This window comes from Anomalospiza imberbis, chromosome 9 (genome assembly GCF_031753505.1).
Source record: "Anomalospiza imberbis isolate Cuckoo-Finch-1a 21T00152 chromosome 9, ASM3175350v1, whole genome shotgun sequence".
NCBI lineage: Eukaryota > Metazoa > Chordata > Aves > Passeriformes > Viduidae > Anomalospiza > Anomalospiza imberbis.
The window spans coordinates 17,115,102-17,138,108 of record NC_089689.1 but is presented as its reverse complement, the minus strand read 5'-3'; the positions used below and the strand labels follow the sequence as shown (position 1 = coordinate 17,138,108).

The 23,007-nt window shown below is 44.9% G+C and overlaps 1 protein-coding gene across 1 annotated transcript in view; it reads right to left on the bottom strand.

The window, feature by feature from the left end:
* Positions 1-21,819, bottom strand: part of SYDE2 (synapse defective Rho GTPase homolog 2) — a 29,252-nt gene extending 7,433 nt beyond the window's left edge. Inside the window, exons 1-4 of the mRNA XM_068199902.1 lie at positions 21,532-21,819; positions 17,459-18,172; positions 7,775-8,874; positions 3,709-3,835 (exon numbers count right to left, since the gene is read on the bottom strand). Of these exons, the coding sequence (XP_068056003.1) occupies positions 3,709-3,835; positions 7,775-8,874; positions 17,459-18,172; positions 21,532-21,640 (2,050 nt within the window). The 5' untranslated portion in view covers positions 21,641-21,819. The remainder of the gene's footprint in view (positions 1-3,708; positions 3,836-7,774; positions 8,875-17,458; positions 18,173-21,531) is intronic.
* Positions 21,820-23,007: the final 1,188 nt, after the last annotated feature.

The following is a 23,007-nucleotide window of genomic DNA, read 5'->3' as shown; positions in this document are numbered from 1 at the left end:
GAGTTCACTCTGTGCTTAAAGTGGGAACATCCCCTCAGGATCACAAAATATGAGAACAACCACTTTTTCATGAAAAAATATTTCCCCTGGTGTTTTGGTGGGATTTCTGTTTGCTTTAAAAAGAATATGCACTTTTGGTACTTTGCCACTAAAGTGGCTAATTTTTGTTTAGTAACTGACTCATATTTCTCCCTTCCCACCAAATATTTTTTCTTCCCGAATTTAGAGGCTCATGTTCCCTATGTGGATTAGCTGGTTAAAATATTTATGAAACAAACGTGGCAGATGCTGGTGCTGTACAACATGGTCTGGGATATTTTCCTTTTTTCATAAGCAAAACATTAGCAAGAGATGCTGACTTCTATCAAGATCTCTGTTTCAGTTGTGCTTTTTTTGGAGGCAGAGACTGAAATCAAAACCAGCTTACAGTAGGAAATTATATGTTCTAATCAAATTAGCTTATACTAAACAATCACAACTGTCTATTAATAATTATTTAGCAGGAATTCCTGCAATAGCATCCACAATCATAGGACTACCACCTGCCAAAGGACTTTCTCCTGTTCAGCTCTGGATAGCAGGATGGTTTGGGAGCCATGAATGCCCCTTGACCTTTCTAAATCCTTTTGCTATTCACTCAGCTAAATTAGCCCTCTAAGAGGCTGCTGTTATTTTTTTTTTCCATGAATCTATGCTTCCTGCTGCTGCCAGCCCACTACCACATTCCTCTTGACACAACCACACACAACAAATTTAGACAGAGAGCAGAAATTGCCATCCACTTCATTAATTCCTCATTTTTCTGACCCACTGAACTGTTAAGAGCATTGCAAGCTTTATACAGAGATATGAATTCACGTGGATGCCAACAGACACGAAGCAACAACACGGCTACAGGTCAGCTCCATGAACTGCCTGCACGCCTCAGTTTGATCCATGAGCCCACTTCATTGTGTGTCAGCCTGTGCCAATCCCAGGAGTATTTCTCAGTCAAGATTTAATCATTAAATGTTCATTCTTTAGTCTTTGAAGAGCTGTCAAAAAAATATTATTCATCCTTTTGGAAAGGACTGCTACTCAAATTTCAAAAAGGACATAAGGCAGCACTTCTTTTCAAATCAGCCAAGATTTATGCTGAGGATTCATATTCTGTGGAACACATGTTTTGGCTGATAGAAGTATGAATCATGTGCATCAGCCTCAGCATTAAGTAATCAGGGGAAACATTCCCTCTCAACCCAACTCCCTAAGCACATGCAGTAAGTTTTGTGGGCTCTTTTATTCCTAGCACTAGGCACAGTGGCTAACTCAGCTGTCCACAAAAACTGTAGTTTCCCCTGTCAATCCACAGCAGGCAGCTTCCAGTAATTGGAGTGGCTGAATTTGGTCAGTGGAAGCTACAGATGCCAACAGCCCTTCCCTCCCTGCTCCCCAGCCCACAGAGCCCCCACAGTCAGTCCCTGCAGCACAGTGCTGACACAGGCACTGCAGGCATTGCACAGCACAGCTGCAGGGCTGCTAGGGAAAAGAATCTGCTTTTCAGTGTAATCCCTTTAAACTCTTTTTCCCTTGTAAGGAAAGCAGCATGTAAGTAAACTCTTGCAATAGAATGCAAACCAAAGGACACCCAATAGACTTTCTGTAAGGCAGAAAACAAAGCTGTAGTCTTTTCACTCTTGCAATGCAAACTCTGGATGCAAAATAGTATCCTCCAGTAGTACCACCACCAAGGCATACCTGCATGGTCACCAAAACATCACCACCAGCAGCGAGGCTTGCAGGAATGTATATGGAGAAGTGTACTTCAATTTGACAATTTTACCACCACAGCACAAACTCAGGAGGGAAAGATCAGCCAGACTGAGTTGCTGCCCTTTCAGAGCTTTGCAGTAGCACTGAGCTCCCCTGCAGTTCAGACTTTGGCTTTAGTCAGTTCTGGTTGGTTCTGAGTGCATAACATACTCAGGAAAATCAAAATGCTTAGGAAATGTTTCAGGTTCTGTAGTATACAGGTAAGTATTAAATTCTTACACCCTTTCCCCATGATACTCCTGAACAATTTCTACAAATACTGTTTTATTTTAATGATTACTTGTAGCATGGAAGTGCAATGCCATTTTCAGTATCTAAAATTTAAAAAAAAGCAACAACAAAGTTTTTCAGTACCCCAAAGTGTACATTAACCAAATTGCAGTTTGCCGTTTATCTGCTTACAAGTCAATATCAGAGAACTTTTGCTGCTGGCAGAAAGCAACAGAGGGGTTTTACTCCACCATTTGAGTTGATGACAAAAAAAATTGAGAATATAAGACTTCAATAATTTTATGGAACAATCTGATCTTAGAAGTTCTCACCACTTTTTCTCATGAATTTATTTGTAAAGAGAAGAAAATGACCCAGTTTAAAAGATCACTTATACTTTTTACCTTTCCCGTACACCTTATTTATAAAAGCTGTATAACAGAAGAGTGAAACACTGGTGAGTTAATGGCTGGACTTGATGATCTTAAAGGTCTTTTCAACCTAAATAATTCTATGATTCTATAAATATGAGTTTCTGATGCTGAGAATGCTGGTACTTGTGAACAACATTGAGCACCACAGCAAAATCAGCCAAGGCAAGTAAGGCGAACTGACTGGCTGCATGCTCTGAACCAAGAGGTTTATGTAACTCAGTAAATGTCACTGGGTATTATCTTCTGATAACAGATCGTATCATCATAAAATGTAATGAATAAAATTAATTTCCAGTACATTGAAATGAAATAAACCGCCAAACAGGGTATAACTCTTCTATACAGCTGGATGTTGGATATTGCAGAAAGGGTTTTGGCACAGAAAATTTATACCCCAACTACTGTTACATTTTCCATCCCTCAATATACAGGAAGTGAATGCTTCTGACCAATTTCTCAGAGCAACTGGCTTACTCAGTGATGCCTGAAATTAGATCAACTTTAGCTTATATCAAGTATCAATAGTTATAAAACTGTTCCAGTTTTTAGCAAACCAGAGAAACCTCAACAACTTACTTCAGTTCTGCAGTGCAACTCCTGCAAAGAGAGCCATGTAAGATGCTGATGCAGACAGGCTTCCCAGGACCTTCTTACCTGTGCCTGGAGCTTGCTGAGTGACACCATGTGAAAGGCCACTCCAGGGAGTGGGAGAAAGCTTAGCAAGGTTTTGAAAACAGTAGTTATCAAATCAAGACACTTTCCTGCACCTCTGTTGTCTGTCCTGCACTAGCCTGAACAATATAATGAGACATCTGCTTCCATAACTCCTGCAATCTCCAACATAAACAGTCGATCCAAGGTAACCCTGGGTCACATGGTGAGGATCCACCAGCACAGCAGAGGAGCCTGATCACAACCAAGCTTTTCCAGATCTGCTCCAATACAAACCAGTGGCAGAGGTTTAACCAGCTCCAAGACCCCAGCTCCTTTCAGACCCACTTTCCTCTGTACCTGGTGGAGCAGTTACTGAAAACAGGTCCTTCCATGTCCTCCCCTCCCTAAAAATCACTGCCACTTCATCCATACTTACATATCCACACAGTAACTGCACTCATTCCCACCCAACTTTCAGCAGAAGTTAAAAGCTCGTTAAAATGACAACAGAAAGAGTTTAAAGCACAATTTCGCCCTTTTAAAGGTACATGGGAACATGGCACAACTCTGTTGGAAGAAAAACAAGTAAATGTGTTACCTGTTATGACATTAATATCTGGGTACTGGCTCTCACAAAGAGTAACAGCCTTGCTGTCCCTCTCAAACGCCTCTCGAAGCTCTTTCTTCACTGCTGCCGAGCCACAGAGCCGGTACAGCCCCACCACCTGCAAGCACAAACAGCAGCCCACATCAGCACTGCCTGCCAAGGGACCAGTGATTGCACCGTGCGCTGTGCCATCCAGACAGCCCGACAGCAGCAGCTGGTACTGCAGCGTGTGCTGTGCCATCCAGACAGCCCGACAGCAGCAGCTGGTACTGCAGCGTGTGCTGTGCCATCCAGAGAGCCTGACAGCAGCAGCTGGTACTGCAGCGTGTGCTGTGCCATCCAGAGAGTGCAACAGCAGCAGCTGGTACTGCAGCGTGCGCTGTGCCATCCAGAGAGTGCAACAGCAGCAGCTGGTACTGCAGCGTGTGCTGTGCCATCCAGAGAGTGCAACAGCAGCAGCTGGTGCTGCAGCGTGTGCTGTGCCATCCAGAGAGCCTGACAGCAGCAGCTGGTACTGCAGCGTGTGCTGTGCCATCCAGAGAGTGCAACAGCAGCAGCTGGTACTGCAGCGTGTGCTGTGCCATCCAGAGAGTGCAACAGCAGCAGCTGGTACTGCAGCGTGTGCTGTGCCATCCAGACAGCCTGACAGCAGCAGCTGGTACTGCAGCGTGTGCTGTGCCATCCAGACAGCCCGACAGCAGCAGCTGGTACTGCAGCGTGTGCTGTGCCATCCAGAGAGCCTGACAGCAGCAGCTGGTACTGCAGCGTGCGCTGTGCCATCCAGACAGCCCGACAGCAGCAGCTGGTACTGCAGCGTGTGCTGTGCCATCCAGACAGCCCGACAGCAGCAGCTGGTACTGCAGCGTGTGCTGTGCCATCCAGAGAGTGCAACAGCAGCAGCTGGTACTGCAGCGTGTGCTGTGCCATCCAGAGAGTGCAACAGCAGCAGCTGGTACTGCAGCGTGTGCTGTGCCATCCAGACAGCCTGACAGCAGCAGCTGGTACTGCAGCGTGTGCTGTGCCATCCAGACAGCCCGACAGCAGCAGCTGGTACTGCAGCGTGTGCTGTGCCATCCAGAGAGCCTGACAGCAGCAGCTGGTACTGCAGCGTGCGCTGTGCCATCCAGAGAGCGCAACAGCAGCAGCTGGTACTGCAGCGTGTGCTGTGCCATCCAGAGAGCCTGACAGCAGCAGCTGGTGCTGCAGCGTGTGCTGTGCCATCCAGAGAGCCCGACAGCAGCAGCTGGTACTGCAGCGTGTGCTGTGCCATCCAGAGAGCCTGACAGCAGCAGATGGTACTGCAGCGTGTGCTGTGCCATCCAGACAGCCCGACAGCAGCAGCTGGTACTGCAGCGTGTGCTGTGCCATCCAGACAGCCCGACAGCAGCAGCTGGTACTGCAGCGTGTGCTGTGCCATCCAGAGAGTGCAACAGCAGCAGCTGGTACTGCAGCGTGTGCTGTGCCATCCAGAGAGCCCGACAGCAGCAGCTGTTTGGGAATGCAGCTTGGGACAGCCGAATGGTGGAAACCATCACCCCACACAGGATCAGACACCTCCTGGGACACAGGGGCTGGGAGCAGGCAGAGAAGGATGCCCCTGTTTTCTCAACAGTCAACGTGCTGAGTAGTGTTTTATTGACATAACACAGGTTCTAAATTGGAACTGCTTAATGTTTTGCTTTTATGCAGAATCAAGAAAGAAATAACAGATTAAACAAGTATTTGCTTCTCCCCCTACTTACTCAGATCATCATTATTTTTCCTGGCATAATTGTTTAATTATACAAAATAGAATTCAAACTTCAGCAGAAAAAGTGAGAAGTGTTTACAGCTTTATGTAAGCGAAATTGCAGTACAAATAGAGTCATTAATCATTAGCAGAAGAAGTCATACAACTGACTCCATACTAAAAATGAGGAAAGTTACAAATTAATTAATAAATCAACACAAACCCAAAGTAAGTGAAAGCATGTTCATACAGTATTACATTATATAGTAAAAAAATAAGAATCTATTTTTATATCCTTAACTAAAGTTTCGAGACAATTATGACTACTCCATTATTATACCTATAATGTGTTGTTCTAAAGTTGACAACATGCTGGCTTCCACGTGTTTCAAATTATATTGAAAGTTTTCTGCAAAACAGCTATTATTTAGCATGCCTAAGGTGATAGGTGTGAAACCCACACCAGTCTTCAACTAAATTGCCACTTAAATCATGTGCTTTCATGTACTGAAATTTTCCATTTTATCATTATTTTTCATTTTCATCAGCACCATTTATGCAAAGTACTATTATGATCTTACAAAACTAATTCTTAGAAATATTTTTTTTTTAATTAGCATTATCAGCAGCTGTACTGAGCAGTAAAAGATTAATTGAAAACTACCATGGACTCAAGACAAAAAATTATCCAAAACAAAAGAACTCCACCTGTACTGTCTTAAGACCATGAGAATGAAGGTATGCAAGCAAAAGTATTTTTCTGGTCATATATTAATTCCTGTATAAATAAATGGAAAGTTACCCAATGGAATTTGTACTCCCCCCTTCTCAAGACTGAATATGATCTAGTATATGCCTAACTTCTTTTAAACTTTTAAGGTTTCCTAATGCTACATCTGAAATTCAGGTGGAGATTATGCACCATGACAGTATTTGCAGTCTATAGGAAAGTCAAAAACATCAGACAAGCACATGGTTAAAAGAAGTTAACAGTATATTTTGCAGTTTTGGTTCTCTCTGTGCAAATACAAAAATAGATTTCATGCTCAAAAGCATCAGGTACATTCAGATAATTCAATTCAGATAACCAAATTGCTTCATTACCAGTGTTGCCTTGATTACCCAATATCATTTGCATGACTAGGTGCTAATAAGCCCATATTAAAGTGCTGAAACCATAGGACACGTATACTAGAAAGAATAGAACTTCTCTTTTCCAATGATTTGGATGTTAGGAGAAGTATCCACAAGAAAAATCAGACAGCCAATACCAGCCGTGACTTTTGGCAAAAGAACCACATAGAAGTTCCATTTCCCTCTGTAGTTCATGACCTGGGTTATAAACAGCAGAGCTAATCTCATCACACCTGCAAGCATATCCAACCTGTCAGCAATTTAAAATAGCAACACTGGTAGGTGTGACTACTTCTCAATTTCACCTGAGTGAGAACAGGTGCAAAAGACAAGGAGGGCTCACGTCTGCTGTGGAACAGCAGGCAAGAGTCCTCCCACCAGTTTCAAATTAATTGCCAAGGGGAACATCTGAACTTAGGACTGTGCATAGTCCTTCTTAACAGACCTCTCGTCTAGCACCCATAACCAGTGATTTATTTCCGTACCTCATTTCTCATACATATTTTTGTTCATTAGATTATAGCAACCAATAATGGGATGAAAAAAAAGTCACTGGGCACTTCTGCTTTGCAGCACTCCAAATTTTGAGAACAACCTGAAGAAAGAGAAGGAGTGGTGGTGTGGGGAAAGAACTAATTCAGCCCCTCAGGGACTCATCCTAATGCTGTGTACAAGTGATGGCAGAGAGGGGTCTCAGGCACACTGGCTTTAGACTGCACCAAAAGATGGGCTCACTGTGTCACTGCACAGAGTGTCTCAGCTTTGGGTTTGAGCAAGCAGCGAACCATACCATTTTTGCATTTAGATGTGTGTCCCTACAGACTGACCCATGTCTCAGGGGTCAAACATTCTCAAGTTCTCAACTGATCTCTGCTTTCTGAGGATGACTCTACACACTGGGAGCTGCAGCTTTGTTTCACCATCCCCACTCCTGAAGCTCTGCTGGGAGCAGCTCCTGTGAACAAGTGTACTTCTCCTCTACAAAGGCCAAGCTGGAAGCAACGATTGCACACAGCCCTGTTATTCTCCCCACATTACAATAGCCAGTGTTCACCACACACAAGCAGCAAAGGAAAAAAAATTGACTTGAAAAGATATTTTTAATTTCCCCCACTTCCACTCACTATTTACTCTGCAACAACAGTTATCTCAACACAGAAATATTGACAAAAGAGATTAAAATATGCACAGTACCTGACAGCCTCTCTTTTCAATCTCCAGAATGCATTTCTGCAACAAAAGCGGCACCATCAAGCCTGCATTTTCCTTCTCTACAACTTTCCGAGCATCCACCCCAAACATCACAGGCTCACGGTCTGTGTCAAGGCCATCGAGAGAGTTCTCCCACTGCTCCATGAGTGACAACTTGACATAAATAAGCCCCCTGGGCTCCAGTTTGACGGCCAGTTGATGTGTTTTGGTGACCCGAAAGAGAGTGGGAAGAGCCACAGTTCCATGACAACACACTCTGTTTTTCCGTGGGGTGGGTTCCCAGCTGAACACCACCAGCTTTAAGTGCTGAGCATTTTCGATTTCTATGTTGAATGTGTGGTCCATGTCAAGAAATGTTGTCCTACATGTGAGCAGGGCAGTCCTTGCTTTGTTTACTGAGTCAACCTGTATTGCACAAAAGACATCTTTTGAGTCTATTCGTGGTGGCTTTAAGTCTTCAGCACCATAAAAGTGAATGCTCATGAGTCCAGAGATGTACTGAGAGCACTTGGGTTGATCAGAAAAATTGTAGTGTCTGAAAGCATCAATATCTATTTCGGGTTTACCACTGTTACTTGGAAGGCTCTCCTTTCCTTTCCCACACTTGGTTTCATCTCTGTGTTTACCTGATTTTGTTAAAAGCTCAGGAGAGTCACCATCACTCAGGTAACCACCTTTATTGAAGGATTTGGAGCTCCTTGAGCTCTTCTTTTTGTAGGTGTGTTGTGAGGACACACTACTGTCAAGATGGTAACGGCTTATCACATTCCTGCTGGCAGCTGTGGTTGAGTTTCCAGAAGAAGGCAAAGACACTGTATGGCTTGTATCCTGGCAGCTACTTTTCAGCAGGGAAGGAGGATTATCTGAACCACTATGGCTTGAACTTCCCTTCACACTCAGCTTTCTGCTCAGCTCTGGCAGCTTTTTCATTCTCATGGAAAGCTTCCTCACAGTCTTGGGAGATTTAATTCTATCAGGGAAAGGCCAGTTGATTGATCCGCTTTTTTTCAGGGGACTGGGACTTGGAGGAGAAACCTCTGTGGAGGGTATATCAGGCTTGCGTGCAAGAGCAGCTCCAAACCCTTTAGAAGAAAAGAGAAGGAATAATAATTTTCAAACTGCAATTCTCAGCAATGAAAAAATAAATCTTGAACTTGGGGAAAGCATGTACGATTTTTCATAACCTGATAAGTACAATTCATTCAGACAACCATCACTCATTCAGTCAGATGTTCACAAGTGTTCGGAAAGCTGTGCTCTGCTGACTCGTTCAGCCAAACTTGGCAATTCATTATCAAAAGCCAGATTTGTTCTGCTTTATGGAGATGAAAGGGCCAGAAACTACACATAAACAAATGAGCAATTGCACCCGCTGCATTCAGCTCGACCCATTTGTGCTGCACCCCCCATACAAGCACACATGGCTGCATTCCTGGGGCACAAGTGCAAGGAAACCAGACTTACCGAAAAAATCCTGGAAATATGGCAAAGGCACCCATGTCTACAGAGCAGTTAGCTACACAGCCAACACATCGGCACTGCCACTGCTCTTATGTCTAGAGGAAAGACACTTGTCTCTAGTAAAGAATATGGCTCTTTGTGTCCCTCTATCACCTCAAAGAGCCCTAAATCACTCCTGTGTAGATGCAGGCAGTCTCACACCTTTTCTTTCATTTCTCTTAGCTTCTCCTTTCTACAGCATGATGTAGGATTTATTCCTTCCAAAAGCTGCATCCTGCACTGCCTCATTTCACTGCCTGCCAGTAACCTTCCATGTTTCCTGGCACAACCATCCCACAAGAGAGTTTAAAATTAGACAGCTCCCAAGTGACATCCTCACAGGAAATCACCCCCCTTTCAAGGTACCAAAAAGAAAAAAAAAATAGAACAGCAAGCACTGACACTAAAAAGAGCAGAAGAAAAAACCAAACCAACAACACTTCCTTAATTCAGCAGTAAAGAACAGCTAATTAAGGAACACAATTAGACATAAGCCAGTACTGCAAACAGACAGGAACCTGTGGCTCACCTCATGCTCTAATACTCAAGGAAATGCAAATACCAAGTTTTGCTCAAGTCATTCTCACTTTTACCAGCATGAGGCAGTAATAACTGTAAGAAAATCGATCAATTTACCTGAGTTAAGAAATCATGCAGGAGGGAAGCTGAGGCCAGAACGATAGATAGATATTAATAAAATTATATGATTACTTTCACTTAGAGTCACTTTTCCTCCCCTTAAGAAACAAAGAGTGCCTCTTGCTAGCAACAGCCATCCCCATCACCATTTTCAAATGTTAGCAGCTCCCAAGAGGACTGGGTGGCCTTGCCTGTGCAGGTTGGGGTTCTACAGAGCCCCTAAACACACCAACCCGCTGTGAAGCAATTAGCCCAGGCAGCTCACAGAAACTCAAACACCTTTATCCATCCATCATTCCCCTTTGCTAGCCATGGAAAAGGAGGCTGTATACAGCATATAAAAAAATAGAAGTGTTGTTTTCCCAAGATGCTCAGTAAACCATACTTTAAAGGAGTTTCTACTTCGGATTTGCCAAGGACTTAGTACTTTAATTCTAAACTAATCTCTTCAAGTCCACAGCATATTATTCTCACAAGTGCTTTATGCATTCAAATTAATTTTCACCACTGGACTGTAATGTACTTTTTATACTTCACCAAGCCTTAACAGCTAAATCAGGCAATCTGGTCTTTGACCAAAGTCATCTGCTGTGGTTTTGGTTCCCTCGCCCCCTTCCAAGAAAAATCCTACAAAGGCTAGTTCTAGTCTCAATAGAAGTTTGGATTAAGTAGCTTTTGAAGACAGTTGCTTAAAAGAGTATCTTTATAAAAGCAAGTTTCAGTTACGAAGAATAATGCATAGAATCTGTTTTCCACAGAAAAAGAAGAAAATTCATTTAATCCTGCATCTCATGGAAGTAGCTCCCTTGCAGGGGAAGGGCTATTTCTAGCATGCCTGCTGTGCTTTTTTGGCAGGCAGCTAGTTAGAAATGTGGTGTTAGATAAAGGCAGACAAAGCCTTCCCTTGTACTGCAAATCACCGCACGGTCCCACTGGTGGGCTGGCGTGGAGCACGCTACAGCAATCACTGCCACACGGCAGCCTCTAACATTAATCTCCCCTTTCTGTCAAAACTCTCTGGCACAGGCTTGGAAAAGCAGGCCAGCAAATTAAACTTCCCCCCCAACTCATTAAAACCAAAGAGTCAATCTAACACTATGACTTTTATGTGCCCAACTTCTGCTGCGTTCAGCACCAAACAGTTAAAGTGAAATATGTGGCTGGAGGAAACTTAACAGTCGAGTATTATGCAGAATGGTATTCCCATCAGCACTGAGCCACATGTTGTTCCACTAAAGCCAGCAATGTGCTGAGGTATGCACGCAGTTTTAAAAGAGTGTACATGACAACTCTGAACAAGCTGCAGGAGTCACAGCACAGTCCAGTAACAGTTCACTTCCCAGCCTACCCATCTGACGCACCTTTCTCACAAGGGTGACAGCAAAACTGACTTGCACCTCTTTTCTCAAGTAAATTACAAGATTGTGCTGCAAACAGCAGTTAGACATTAAAAATATCCTTACAGAAGGGTGATAGGAGAAGACAAAACGTAAGAGGCACCTGTTGCACCAGGACAGCATGGGGATGGTCAGTTTTACATATGCAGCTGACCATTTGTATGTGTATGTAACATTTCTATTTTACAGTGAGAACACTCAATCCATGGAAACAACCAGGGACATGGTAGAGTCTTCACCACTGCAGGTTTCCAAACTGCAAGTGCAGTGGTAGGGGGTGTGGGGGTAGGTGGTCTCATTTAGGCTCCTTGTTCCCCTGAAGGGTGAGCCAGATGATCACTCTCCAGCCTGGGCTGTTCTATTATACTGGCTTTAATACAGTTACCTTCTGCCTTCTGACACTTCAGCAGTATGAATACAGGAAAAAAAAAAAAGCTTTTGGAGGACAGTGCAATTCAAGTCAAAATGAATTGACACCCCAAGTAAATGTGTGTAACATCAGCTGTGGGTTCAGCTTGAGTATAAAGCCACCTTTACTTTGCTCAGCAGTGTGGCTGTGTGAAAGCATAAAGACTTTCCATGGCCACAGAAACATGAAGAGCCCACAGTGGTTCACAAGACAGGTCCCTCTGCCAGCCCATCCATCCAGGTGTCAACAGAACAGTCACTGGTGCCCCCTCAGTTGAGCAGACCTAGCCCTACACAACACTGCCCCAAGGGAAGAGAGGGCTCAGACTCAAGCACTTACAACACAGCCCCTGCCAGACATATGCAGTGATTTAGCACAGTAAACATGCTTGTCTGACCCTGTCTAATGCTGTTTATATGTGCTTGGGCACATTTACTACTGTCCTACCCACTGCCAGCAACACATGCTGTTTTACAGGCACATTTGATTACCCCGTTATATGTGTCGCATCCCCCATTGCTTAAGACAGGGTTTCTGAGTTATTTTAAAGTTACTCAGAAAACCTGCAATTTATTCTTGGGCAACAAGTTGAGGTGAATAAGTTGGTCAGAAAGCTATCAGTTGCTTAGTACACCAAGCTATTGAAGTATCAAACAGCCACTCTCACACCTATTGGAAATACTGAGTTAATGTATTAAAAGGGAAAAAGTAGCAAATCAAAATAGAAGAGCCCAAATATCTCAAAACCGTTCTTGTAGCAAACAATAGGTGAAAGAAGGCTACTGTTTTTCTGTGGTAGAATCCACAAGAGATACTGATCTGGATCCTCAGCTGACAAACTGCACATCCGCTCCACTGATGTCAAAGGCTGTTAAGTTTCTCAGGTGCAGGCACAGTTCTAGACCTGTTCTGATATAAAACCTCAGAGCAGAACTGTCATTGAGAGAATGTCATTGTGAGAACAACTTGTGATATATCAAATTGAAGCAACTTCAATTAAGACGTAAGGTAAGCATCACCTCTATCGACATCAGCAACTGGGCAAAAGAAAATTAAAAAACTAAAAATCACTTTAAAAAACTGTGTAAAAAGCAATTATTTCTATGTAAAATCTTAATTACTTATCTAACTGAATGGAAGAATCTCTGCATTTAACATGTAAAGAAGTCTTTTTTACCTCTATAAATTACTACTTTGACCAATGCAGTCCCTATCTCACATTCTGCTTCAGAGTCAAGGAATGCAGAAATTATTAAAATGGTAAAAAAAAAACCCTCGGAATTTTGTAAAGATAGTTTGTTTCCTTTGATTACTATACACACTGATACTGATAAAATTGTGATGAACTAATCAACCCAGGGATCACGTTTACAGGAGTAAAAGACAGAAAATACATTGCTTAAAATAGTGCACTAATTGAAATGGGAGGTAGTTACAGCACACGCCCCCAAGGCTCAGGCACGAGAGGTGAAGGGGCTGACCAGTGCCTGCTTCTCATCCTGGTGGTGATCCTTGGAGCATCCACCATGAGCTATCTCATTGCAGAGAGGAGCAAGCACGTGTAACAGCACTTTACTGACAGATTCAAAGAGTTCAGTATCTCCAAACCAGCATGAGTTTGCTGCAGATATTTTAAACATTAATGACCCTGCACATGAACCACAGGCGGCTCTGCTCAGACGCTGGAGCTGCACCAAGGCACTCGCGGAGCTTCGCGGCGATGCCAAGCACTGTCTGCTCAGGCTCCTCTCACAAACATTTCCTCTCTGGGTCTTCCACTGCATGAAAAGCAGCTCTGCCCCTGTTTTCCCCATCAGAGGATATAAACAGTTACTCAGGACAAATCAGAAACTGAAAAAGGCAATAATTATTTTGACGTAACTGCTCCCACTCCACAGTGCTACATCCTGTTGTTTCTCTCACCAGCAGGTCTTCATGGCATTGTCACCCCATGAATCCAAGACAAATTCATGAATAAGTCCTTTACCTCCAAAAGCATGTGCACAAACTCCCTGAAAACCCACCTAAAAACTGGCTTCACCTCTGCAGGAAAAAGAAGGAGCAGAGGGACCTTTCTGCCAAATCCTGAACCATTTGGTATCTCACACTTTCTGCAAGTATTTCACATCAATGCACTTGTGTCTTGTGAAATCAAAGCTCCTTACACTTGAAAAAACCGCAAAGCATCTTCCATCTGGGAAAAAAATAAATTTCAAAAATAATACTTGTAACATGTGGAAGAAAAGGTGTAGATAGCATTTGCTGCCCAGTATGCTCTATGTATATTGCTGGAAGCTTGCCTGCAACATGTAAGCATGCAAAATATTTGCATACACTGGCCCCAAAATGTACTTTGGAAACTAGGATAATGGTCATAGCCTAAGTGGAGAAAGAGCCCTGTAGTTTTAATAGGAATTAAGCCAAGTTCCAGTTGGCACATATCAGGGTTAAGTGGGAATATGGGATCCATCTTCACTTGCCATAACATTGGAAAGAAATTGTTTACAGTGATTCTTACCAGGATTTTCCACCCAGACAGCTAACTCAAGTACATTTTTAGTAGCAAAAGCACAATCCAGATCCTGGCAACGTTCAATGCACTGGTCCTACCAGGATGTCTCTCAGATACAGATACATGAGATGATTCCACTTATTAGGTAGGCACTAATACCAACAGCTATCTTCCCCAAAAGCAAAAATATTGCAAATTCTTCAGAAGGCACTATTCAGAGCTCCATGGTGTAAATCTGTCTCAGGAGCCCACATTGCAAAGGGATGCTTTTCTTCAACAATTTGCAGGTGATACGCACATCTATAAAACATACAGTTAAGAGCTCAGTCCTAAAGAGTTATAAAGAAAATTTACTTCAACATTTTACAGTGAAAAGAATTTCTCATATTGCATTTATAACAAAAAAACAAATATATTTTTCAATCATAACCATTTTGTCTGTGCAAGGAGACACATAATTAAAAACAGCCTCCAGGGTTCTTTTCACTTAAATTCTTCTCCCACAGACCTAAGAGCCTAAGCTGGGCTGTTTTTACATTATTAACTTGGAACCAAGTTACCTTCTTACTCCTACCTTTTGAATACGTGTTATAAAGAAAATACATGTTGTTTTTTCCCCAAGCTCTGCTATAAGGGTGCCTTATTTCTAATCAGTTTTGTTTTTAAAACCAGCAAGGACAGAATTATCCACTAAGGAATTACCTGACAAATCCTATTAACATAAATGGCATTTACTGTAGAAAGTAACCAGATTAATTCCAGGAGGTAGCAGTGTAAATTAAGACTATGGAACAAATTAGCACCTCTACAACTGTGATCCATTGTACTGGTAACAGTTACAGGAAATATCTATTTGGTGCTCTGTTTGGAAAGACCCAAAATAACAGAATTCTATCATTTATTCTTTTCAATTAAAAATCTCCTCTCGAATAAAGACTCAAAAAAGTAAGCAAAAAGAAAAAAAAGGCATTACTGTTTTATCTCGACAAAGTTGGAAATCCAAGTAAGGCAAAAATGTCTAAAATTTTAAAGGTAAAATTGTTTCCATTGTCCAAAGAAGAAAACAGCAAATGACAAAATAAACAAATATATATTTTGTTGGATTTTGTACTGCCCCACTTTTTTCTGTCTGTGCTTCTCAAAATGTAACATTTAGGCTCCAATGCTAACTAATATTGACATGTTATATATGACATCAATAAGAAAGGTAAGGAGACTTTTCCCCAAAGCTTTAATTTCTTATTTTTCAAGAGTTACTGCTTAATGTACCCAGCTCTCTACAAACAGAGACATCCATTTCATACCAGCTGTATAATTCAAACAAGGTCCTAACACAAATAAAGTGAAATTGGCCATGGTGCCTTTCATGTAGTAATTTTATATGGATGAGCTGTCATTTTAAATTTGACTGAAAATAACTGCAGATACTTTAACTGGATTAAAAAGAACTAAGCCACTTCTCCATAATAAAGCCAATTACTAAGCAGCAGGGATCCACTTCATCATCAATTAATCTATTCAATGTGATCACCACCCAACACATGTAAGAGAGCTGCATTTGAAGTACATTAATTAACTAAATACATAACAAACAATCAGGTGAAATTCATAACTTCTCTCCCAGTTTCAGGAAACTCTTGAAATGGACAACTTTGCTTTCAGAAATAAATGCATCTTCAGTATGAAAACAAGTTTGACATTTTTCTTCTTACAGAAACGGACTAACTTCTTTAAAAAAAAAGAAACAGTCACCCACGTATAGAGAGATTAACTAACTAAATGGAGGTCAAGCAGTTCACAGGACACACGTGGCCTTCCTAAATAACCACACTTAGTGACCTCTACAAAGCATCTAGAGCCCCCACAACGACAAAAATCTACCAAAGAACATATTATCTCATCTGTCTTGCAAGCAAATAAAACTGTTCTAAGTATTTAAAACAGCTATAAAGTGAGCTATTTGTAATAAATGCCCAAAAACTTTAACATACTTTGCAACTACAAATATGCTTGTATCTGCAGCATTTCCATGAAAAGAACAAAATGTGAGCCCCCAGAAGACCAAGAGTTTTTTCTTCTGCTGTTTACAGCAGTTGCTCTGGTGCCTTTGAAAACAAACCCTATTCCCAGAAGAAGTATCTCTACACCAGGAATCCAGGCACAGCAGCTCCCAGCACACAGGGACATGAGGCCAGAGACTGCCAGGATGGTGAGGCTGGATGGGGACAACACAAAAAGAAGCCCCTCCAGAAGGTGATGCACACCTGGGCTCCCACACCAGTGTTTCAGGTCCTTTCTGATGAACCAGGCAGAAATACAAGCTCTTACATATCAGTGTGAAGTGTAACCTTTCTCCAAAGAAAGGAACCTGGAATTCCCTCTCTCCTGAACTTTATGCTGTTTCTAACTTTGAACAGGACACTAGAGTTAAGGTCGAGATAATACAAGGCATGTAGGTAATTAAAAGTAATACCTTTTTGGAAAGGGTTGGGAGAGTTTTTCTACTTACTTTTGTTTGGTGTGGTTTTATATTTGTTTGGGGTTTTTTAACAGACTGGGAAAAATCCTTAATATGCTACTGAATCCACACACTAATGGAATTATGGAAACGAGACTATCAAACACTCAGCCAAAGATAACAAGGAACAAAGAGGCTGGCTTCTGAAAGTGAAAACCATTCTTCTCCAGTCTATTAGATTAGCCTGAGACAGTCAACAAGACAGTAATTACAGAAAGCGACGTGATGAATAGCATTTATATGGTCTACCAAAAAGTCTTTATTAAAAAGTCCCAGACAGCAAGTTAAAGAAACTTCTGCAGACATTAAGTAGCTTTGAGGCAGCAATCCAAGGCCAGGGCTAGACACCAGCTGACAAGGAAAACCCAGTGTGTCCTCACATTACCAGGCTTCGGCAAGCTCGTTTTATAAAACCTTTGTCTTCAGTGAGCTGGGGGCACACGAGAACACAGGCTAACCACACCAGGACATGCCATGAACAAATTGACTGAGAAAAAACTGTGCACCTCTGCACTTAGCAGGCATCAGTCTCACAACCTGAGTCATTTTCAATGCACTTGACATGCATTTCCACCAAAAGTTTACTTGATAACATAAGAGGTGGAAAAAGAGAAAAGAGACATAAGAAAGGTTTATTATTCCTCTAAAATACAAGAGAGGTCCAAATAGTTATGCTCCTGAACACTCTTACCTGTGGAAGGACACTTGAAGGCAGGATTGTCCTCTGCTGTAGGCACACCGGGAGCCTTGCAGGCAAACTTCTGCAGGGGCTGCTGCGGGTGTTCCCCGGGCTGCGCGGCATCCGCCTGGCTCCCCTCGCCGGGCTGTGCCGTCCAGCTGCTCCCCGTGCTCTCCACGGAGCGTGTGGGTCCCTCTTGGGGACTCGTGGCCATCCCAGAGTCACCCCCGGGGTGGGCTTTGTACCAAGCTGATGGGGAGCCCACAACAGCAAAGCTATTCACAGCAGAAGGGTGGACCCCGGGCAAGTTGGGCTCATCATCTTCAGGAATGGGGTTGTACCATATTTCCCCTTCATCGTCCGCATCGCCGTCCTCGCCGCAGTCCGAGGCAGCGCTCCTCAGCGCGGCCGGGCTCGGCAGGGCACAGCTCCGCGCCGGGCGCTCCTGCCCCGTGGTCGACGTGGAGGGTGCCCACGGCACTGCGGGCTCAGGCAGCGGGACGGGCGATCTGGGTACCGGGATAACGGCCCCGTGCACTTCCTTACAGACATTTTCTTCTTCCAGAGGAGGAGGGGGCCGTCGGTGGGTGCTCTGCTGCAGCCAGCTGCGTTTCTTGGAAACGGTGATGCTGTTCACCTGCAGCCTGTGCTCGGGCACCTCGCTGGCCTGGGGGCACTCGGGCTCCTTCCTGCTTCTCGAAGCTATGTAAACATTTTCTATGAAATCTGTACCCAGAAAGGAAGGCAAAAAGAGAGGGAAAGACAAATGTTTAGAATATCATTTTGCTTTTGACAGATGAATACATTTGCTGTCGTATAACACTTGCATCAGACCTCATCCAAAAGGACAAAAGATAAGGTGATATGAGCACAAAATTAGATTTCAGCCTGTCAAAGCAGAATGTGCACATAGCTAATAAAGAGCCAGGCTTGTTTGGCTGTATTTTTAACACCACGCAATTTAGATAAATGGCAGTGAGATAACTCTGCTGAAAGGTCATGCATACTTCCACAGAAATGGCTGCTTTTTTCTGCCAAGTTCAGGTGCAATTGGTTCGAAAAGTTACTACACAGTACTTCTCCAGTTTAGTTATGCCAATGAAGAAACAGTCCCAATGTCCTGCTTAAATAGCTACAAAAACCCCACATATATTCATTTCTATATTTCTATATAAATAAAGGTGACAAGAACCTCCAGAAAGGACTGTCCTAACCAGCTTTATCCTGCAATTAAGACAGAAGCATCCCCTGATTTGAGGGGTATAAAACAAAGCACACCATCATGAAAGAAATGAAGGAGAAAGAAGAAATGTAGAGAAGTTTTTAAACAACAAAAATTTCATGCGAGAAGTAAACAAATTCCACTGACTGTTCCCAAAACTCCAGAGTTTCATTGAAGCAACAGACAAACATTAAATTGTCCATGGAAAGTGCCACTCACACTTGAGCCCCCTGTCAGAACACAGCCAAGCTCCACAGCAGCAGTGCCATGCCCCCCCTGGCTGCAGCACATTGGGGAGCTGCGACCCCTGCACTAGGACTGGAAGAAAAGCTGCACATACATCCAAATTAAAATCAGGGAGCAGGTCAGGCAACCCTCATGCTGCTCTGCACAGCAAGGACAACCCACATTGGGCTCGCTCAGCCATTGAGGCTGAACGGGGATAACTGGGGTCACATCAACCAGACAACCTCTTTTCACATGAAGCCCTCTGCAACAGGAAATTCCAGATGGAAGTAGCCATTCATTACTGCTTGAACATTATCTTTAGCAAAGAATTATTTTCACACCAATAATGGATGCTAAAATATGGACACCTCTCTGAAGAACTCAGGAGCAGCTCCATAAATCCAGCCAAGTTTGCTGTAGAAAGGGAGACATGAAAAAGACTCATTTGAACATCTTCCCTTTGACCCTCTTTTTAGGTTTGTACTTTAATGACAGAAGAGATCCTTGATAAGATCTGAAACACCACCATTTTATTTGATGAAAGATTCATCATTTGGTGATTTTTCAAAGGCATAGTTTGCTTGTTCAGCTAAACTGCAGTATTATCACTGTTTGTGATTTGAAGAATTAACTTGTTTCAAAGAATTAACAAAATTAATCATGCTCCTTTTGAAGCCTTTGCACACCTCCACTGAAGTGCTTTGCTACACTGGGGCCTAAGTCAGTCAGGTAACAGAATCTGAGGAAAATATGAATGCAGATCTCTTGTCAAAATTTCAGTGATTTGGCAGCAATCATATTCCTTCCCCTACCCACAGCCTGGAAATGGAAGCATGCCATTGTAATTGTTCCTCCTTACACACTGTCACACTACAGTTTCAAGTAAGAACTAAACAAAAGGAAACTAATCTGCAATGGGCACAGGGCTACGCCTATGTTTCCAAGAAGCCTATTTGGGTCAGGGACTTCTTGGGTAGGCATCCTCCTGCCAGTGACAGCTATCCCAACGTCCTTGCTTGGAATGGTCCCTGCTCCGGTGACATAAATAAATGGAGCATCCGAGAGCTGTATTTCCACAAACAAAAATATCTGCTACTTCCTGCAGAAACACGGGTCCTTCCACGCTGGTTAGGACAGTCTGCAATTCCCAAAACAATGGCTCCTAAGCAGTACAGTGTGCTAAGCATACACCCAGCGACACATCTGGTGTGAGCCTAAAGCTGCCCTTCAGTCCTAGCAGCAGAAAACTTTGTTTTCAACATCCACCCAGGTATCTCCATAACGAGCCATCTGCAAAAGCTTAGTGCAGAACCATCAATAAGCAGGAGCCTGCAGCCTCCTCCACCAAGACTGTTCGAAGGGACACGCCACCTTCCACCTTCCGCAGGACTCAGGATGATCCCAACTCTCATCAGCCACATGCTGCCAGAGGTCATCGACTGGAAATGCTCTCTGAAACTCGTCCAAATTATACACTTCCACATACATCTCCCAACTGCAGTTTCTGCAATTGCTAGCACTATTTGCAAGCATTGCTTCCCCTTTATTCGAACTTGGCCCTGATCCTGAAAGCCCTTATGCCTGTGTTTATTTTAGTAACAAACTGGTTCACATGCAAGTATCTGCACAACCAGTGGCTCAATATCACAGAGCTAGTTCCCAATGTTGTTAGCTGTTTCAGGAGTGAGTCAATTTTAAATAAATACAAAGCTCTGAGAGACATACAGGTCAGGAACATACTTTTTGTTCTAGAGTAATGCTTCATTCAGAAGAATGTTGCCTACTATTAGCATTTTCACATATATATTTAATATAGTTAAGACCTTGTCTCCACACATGACAACAGTTCCTTTTCAAAAGGCTTCACTATGGTGTTCAAGGAAAAAAAAAAAGTCAGGTATTTCCTTCACCCTTCACTCCATTGACAAAAAAATAAATCAGTATTTCAAGTTAAGCCATAATAGTAACAACACGTGTATGCTGAGAAATCAAAGCTTCAATGTTTCAACTCAACTGCAAAACTGACCTCCTGCCAACTCCGTGGGCACAGAAAATACTTCAGCACGATACCATGCCTTGCTTTGCAGATTGCATGGAAGCAGGGAACAGCTTTATCCAGCCTCTCCATATATGGATCAAACAACTCTCAGTTCTTCTGGCTGATACTTAAACACGTTCTCTTTCACGAAGTTTCCTAATAAAATTATAAGATGTAACTACCTATATATTCAAATGGAACAACGACGGAACTGGAAATTGATCTGTAAGATTTCGAGTGCATCTTTAAAAAGCGACCAAACCAACCAACCCCAGCGGGCAAAGAGCAGCCGAGAAGTGACAAACAGATGTGGGAGACAAGACAACGAGCAGGGACGCGCACAGAGCGCGGGTCTAAGCCCCAGAAGCTCTCGCTTGCACGAGGAACTCCCGTTCCCAGAACAAGCGCAGGTACCGATGGCACGCTGCCGCCGCTGAGGACTGATCCGAGACCCGAGCTCCCGCCCGGCCCCGGCGCGGCGCTCCGGGCAGCGGGCGCGGAGCATCCCGGCGCCGCGGGAGCCCCCGTCCGGCGCTGGCCGGCAGGTGGAGGAGCGGCCGCGGCCGGGCAGCCGGAGCCTCGCGGCCGAGCACTTACCCTGCGGGGCGCAGACCCCGCCGTGGCGGTGCCCGGCGCCCGCCGCCGCGCCTCGCTGGGACCTTCTGCCCCGCAGCTTGGAGAGCGTCCTGCGGAGCGGGTCGGCCATGCCTGGCGCTGCCTCCGCGCCGCGCTCAGCGGGCGCTGCCCCCCGGCCCGCGGGAGCGCGCAGCCCCCGAGCGCCGCGGCGGCCCCGCCGGCAGCCCCGGCCCCGACCGACCCATGGCGCCGCCGCCGCGCGCGCCCGGCCCCGGCTCCGCCGCGCACATACTTGGCATAGCTGAGCGGGGTGAGAGGGCGCCCGCGCCGCGCATGCGCCACCGCCCCGCCCCGCCCGCCTCGCGCGGGGTCGCCCCGGGGGAACCGGGCTGCGTGAGGGGCGGGCCGTGCCCGTGCCCGCCGGAGCGGCCCGGGACCGCCGTTCCCCCGGAGCCGAGCCGGGGCCCGGGCCGTGCCCGCCGGAGCGGCCCGGGACCGCGGTTCCCCCGGAGCCGAGCCGGGGCCCGGGCCGTGCCCGCCGCAGCGGCCCGGGACCGCCGTTCCCCCGGAGCCGAGCCGGGGCCCGGGCCGTGCCCGCCGGAGCGGCCCGGGACCGCCGTTGCCCCGGAGCCGAGCCGGGGCCCGGGCCGTGCCCGCCGGAGCGGCCCGGGAATGCCGTACCACCGGCCCCGGGCGCTGTGCGGGCACAGACTCCCCATCGGTGCCCCTTTCCCCACGGCGGCTCCCCGTGTCATCATCTCTTTCGGCCGCCATGTGCGTAGCGTTTCTTGAGAAAGACCAAAGGAATCGCAGCATATTTTAATCACTTACTTTCACTTGATGTCGGCTCCCCCTGTCCCCAAAGAAACAAATCTGTGGGCTGAAAAGCCATTTCTGCCCCTGGGCTCCGGCTGTGCGTGCGGCAGCTCGCACTTCCCGGCAGGCTCTCGGCAGCTGCTGCGGGCCTGGCTCTTAGCAGCTGGTGCTATCCCAGCCCAAATGCCATGCCGGGAGAAGACAAACAGCATTAGGACAGGGCAGCTGAGGCTGCTCGAGTGGGCAAAATCCAGTTTTGATGTACGTGCTGCTCAACTACATCCTGCGCTGGTTCCATTAGCAAATGCACAGTCCGTCAAAACCGATCTTAGGAGGTGATACAGCATTGATTTTTTACCAAGATAAAGTACTGAGATGGATTCGTTGGTTTATTTGTACCTGAGTCTACATCTCCTACATTTAATTTCATTATAAATAGCTTCAGGACTATATTTTGCAGCTTTTTATGTGGCATAGCTTACAAACAATCTGCAGTATATGTGCCTTGTGGTGGGTGAGAGCAGAGGACCCACGGCCATCTCCTACCCGTTGGCTGTTGGCTGTAGCTTGGCCGTCACCTCGCTGTGGAAGGCAGCCAGGAGGAGACAGGCATTCCATGCATTCTGCATGCCCAGCACAGCACTCAAATCCTGGACCAAAGGAAGTGCTTGTTTGGTTCTA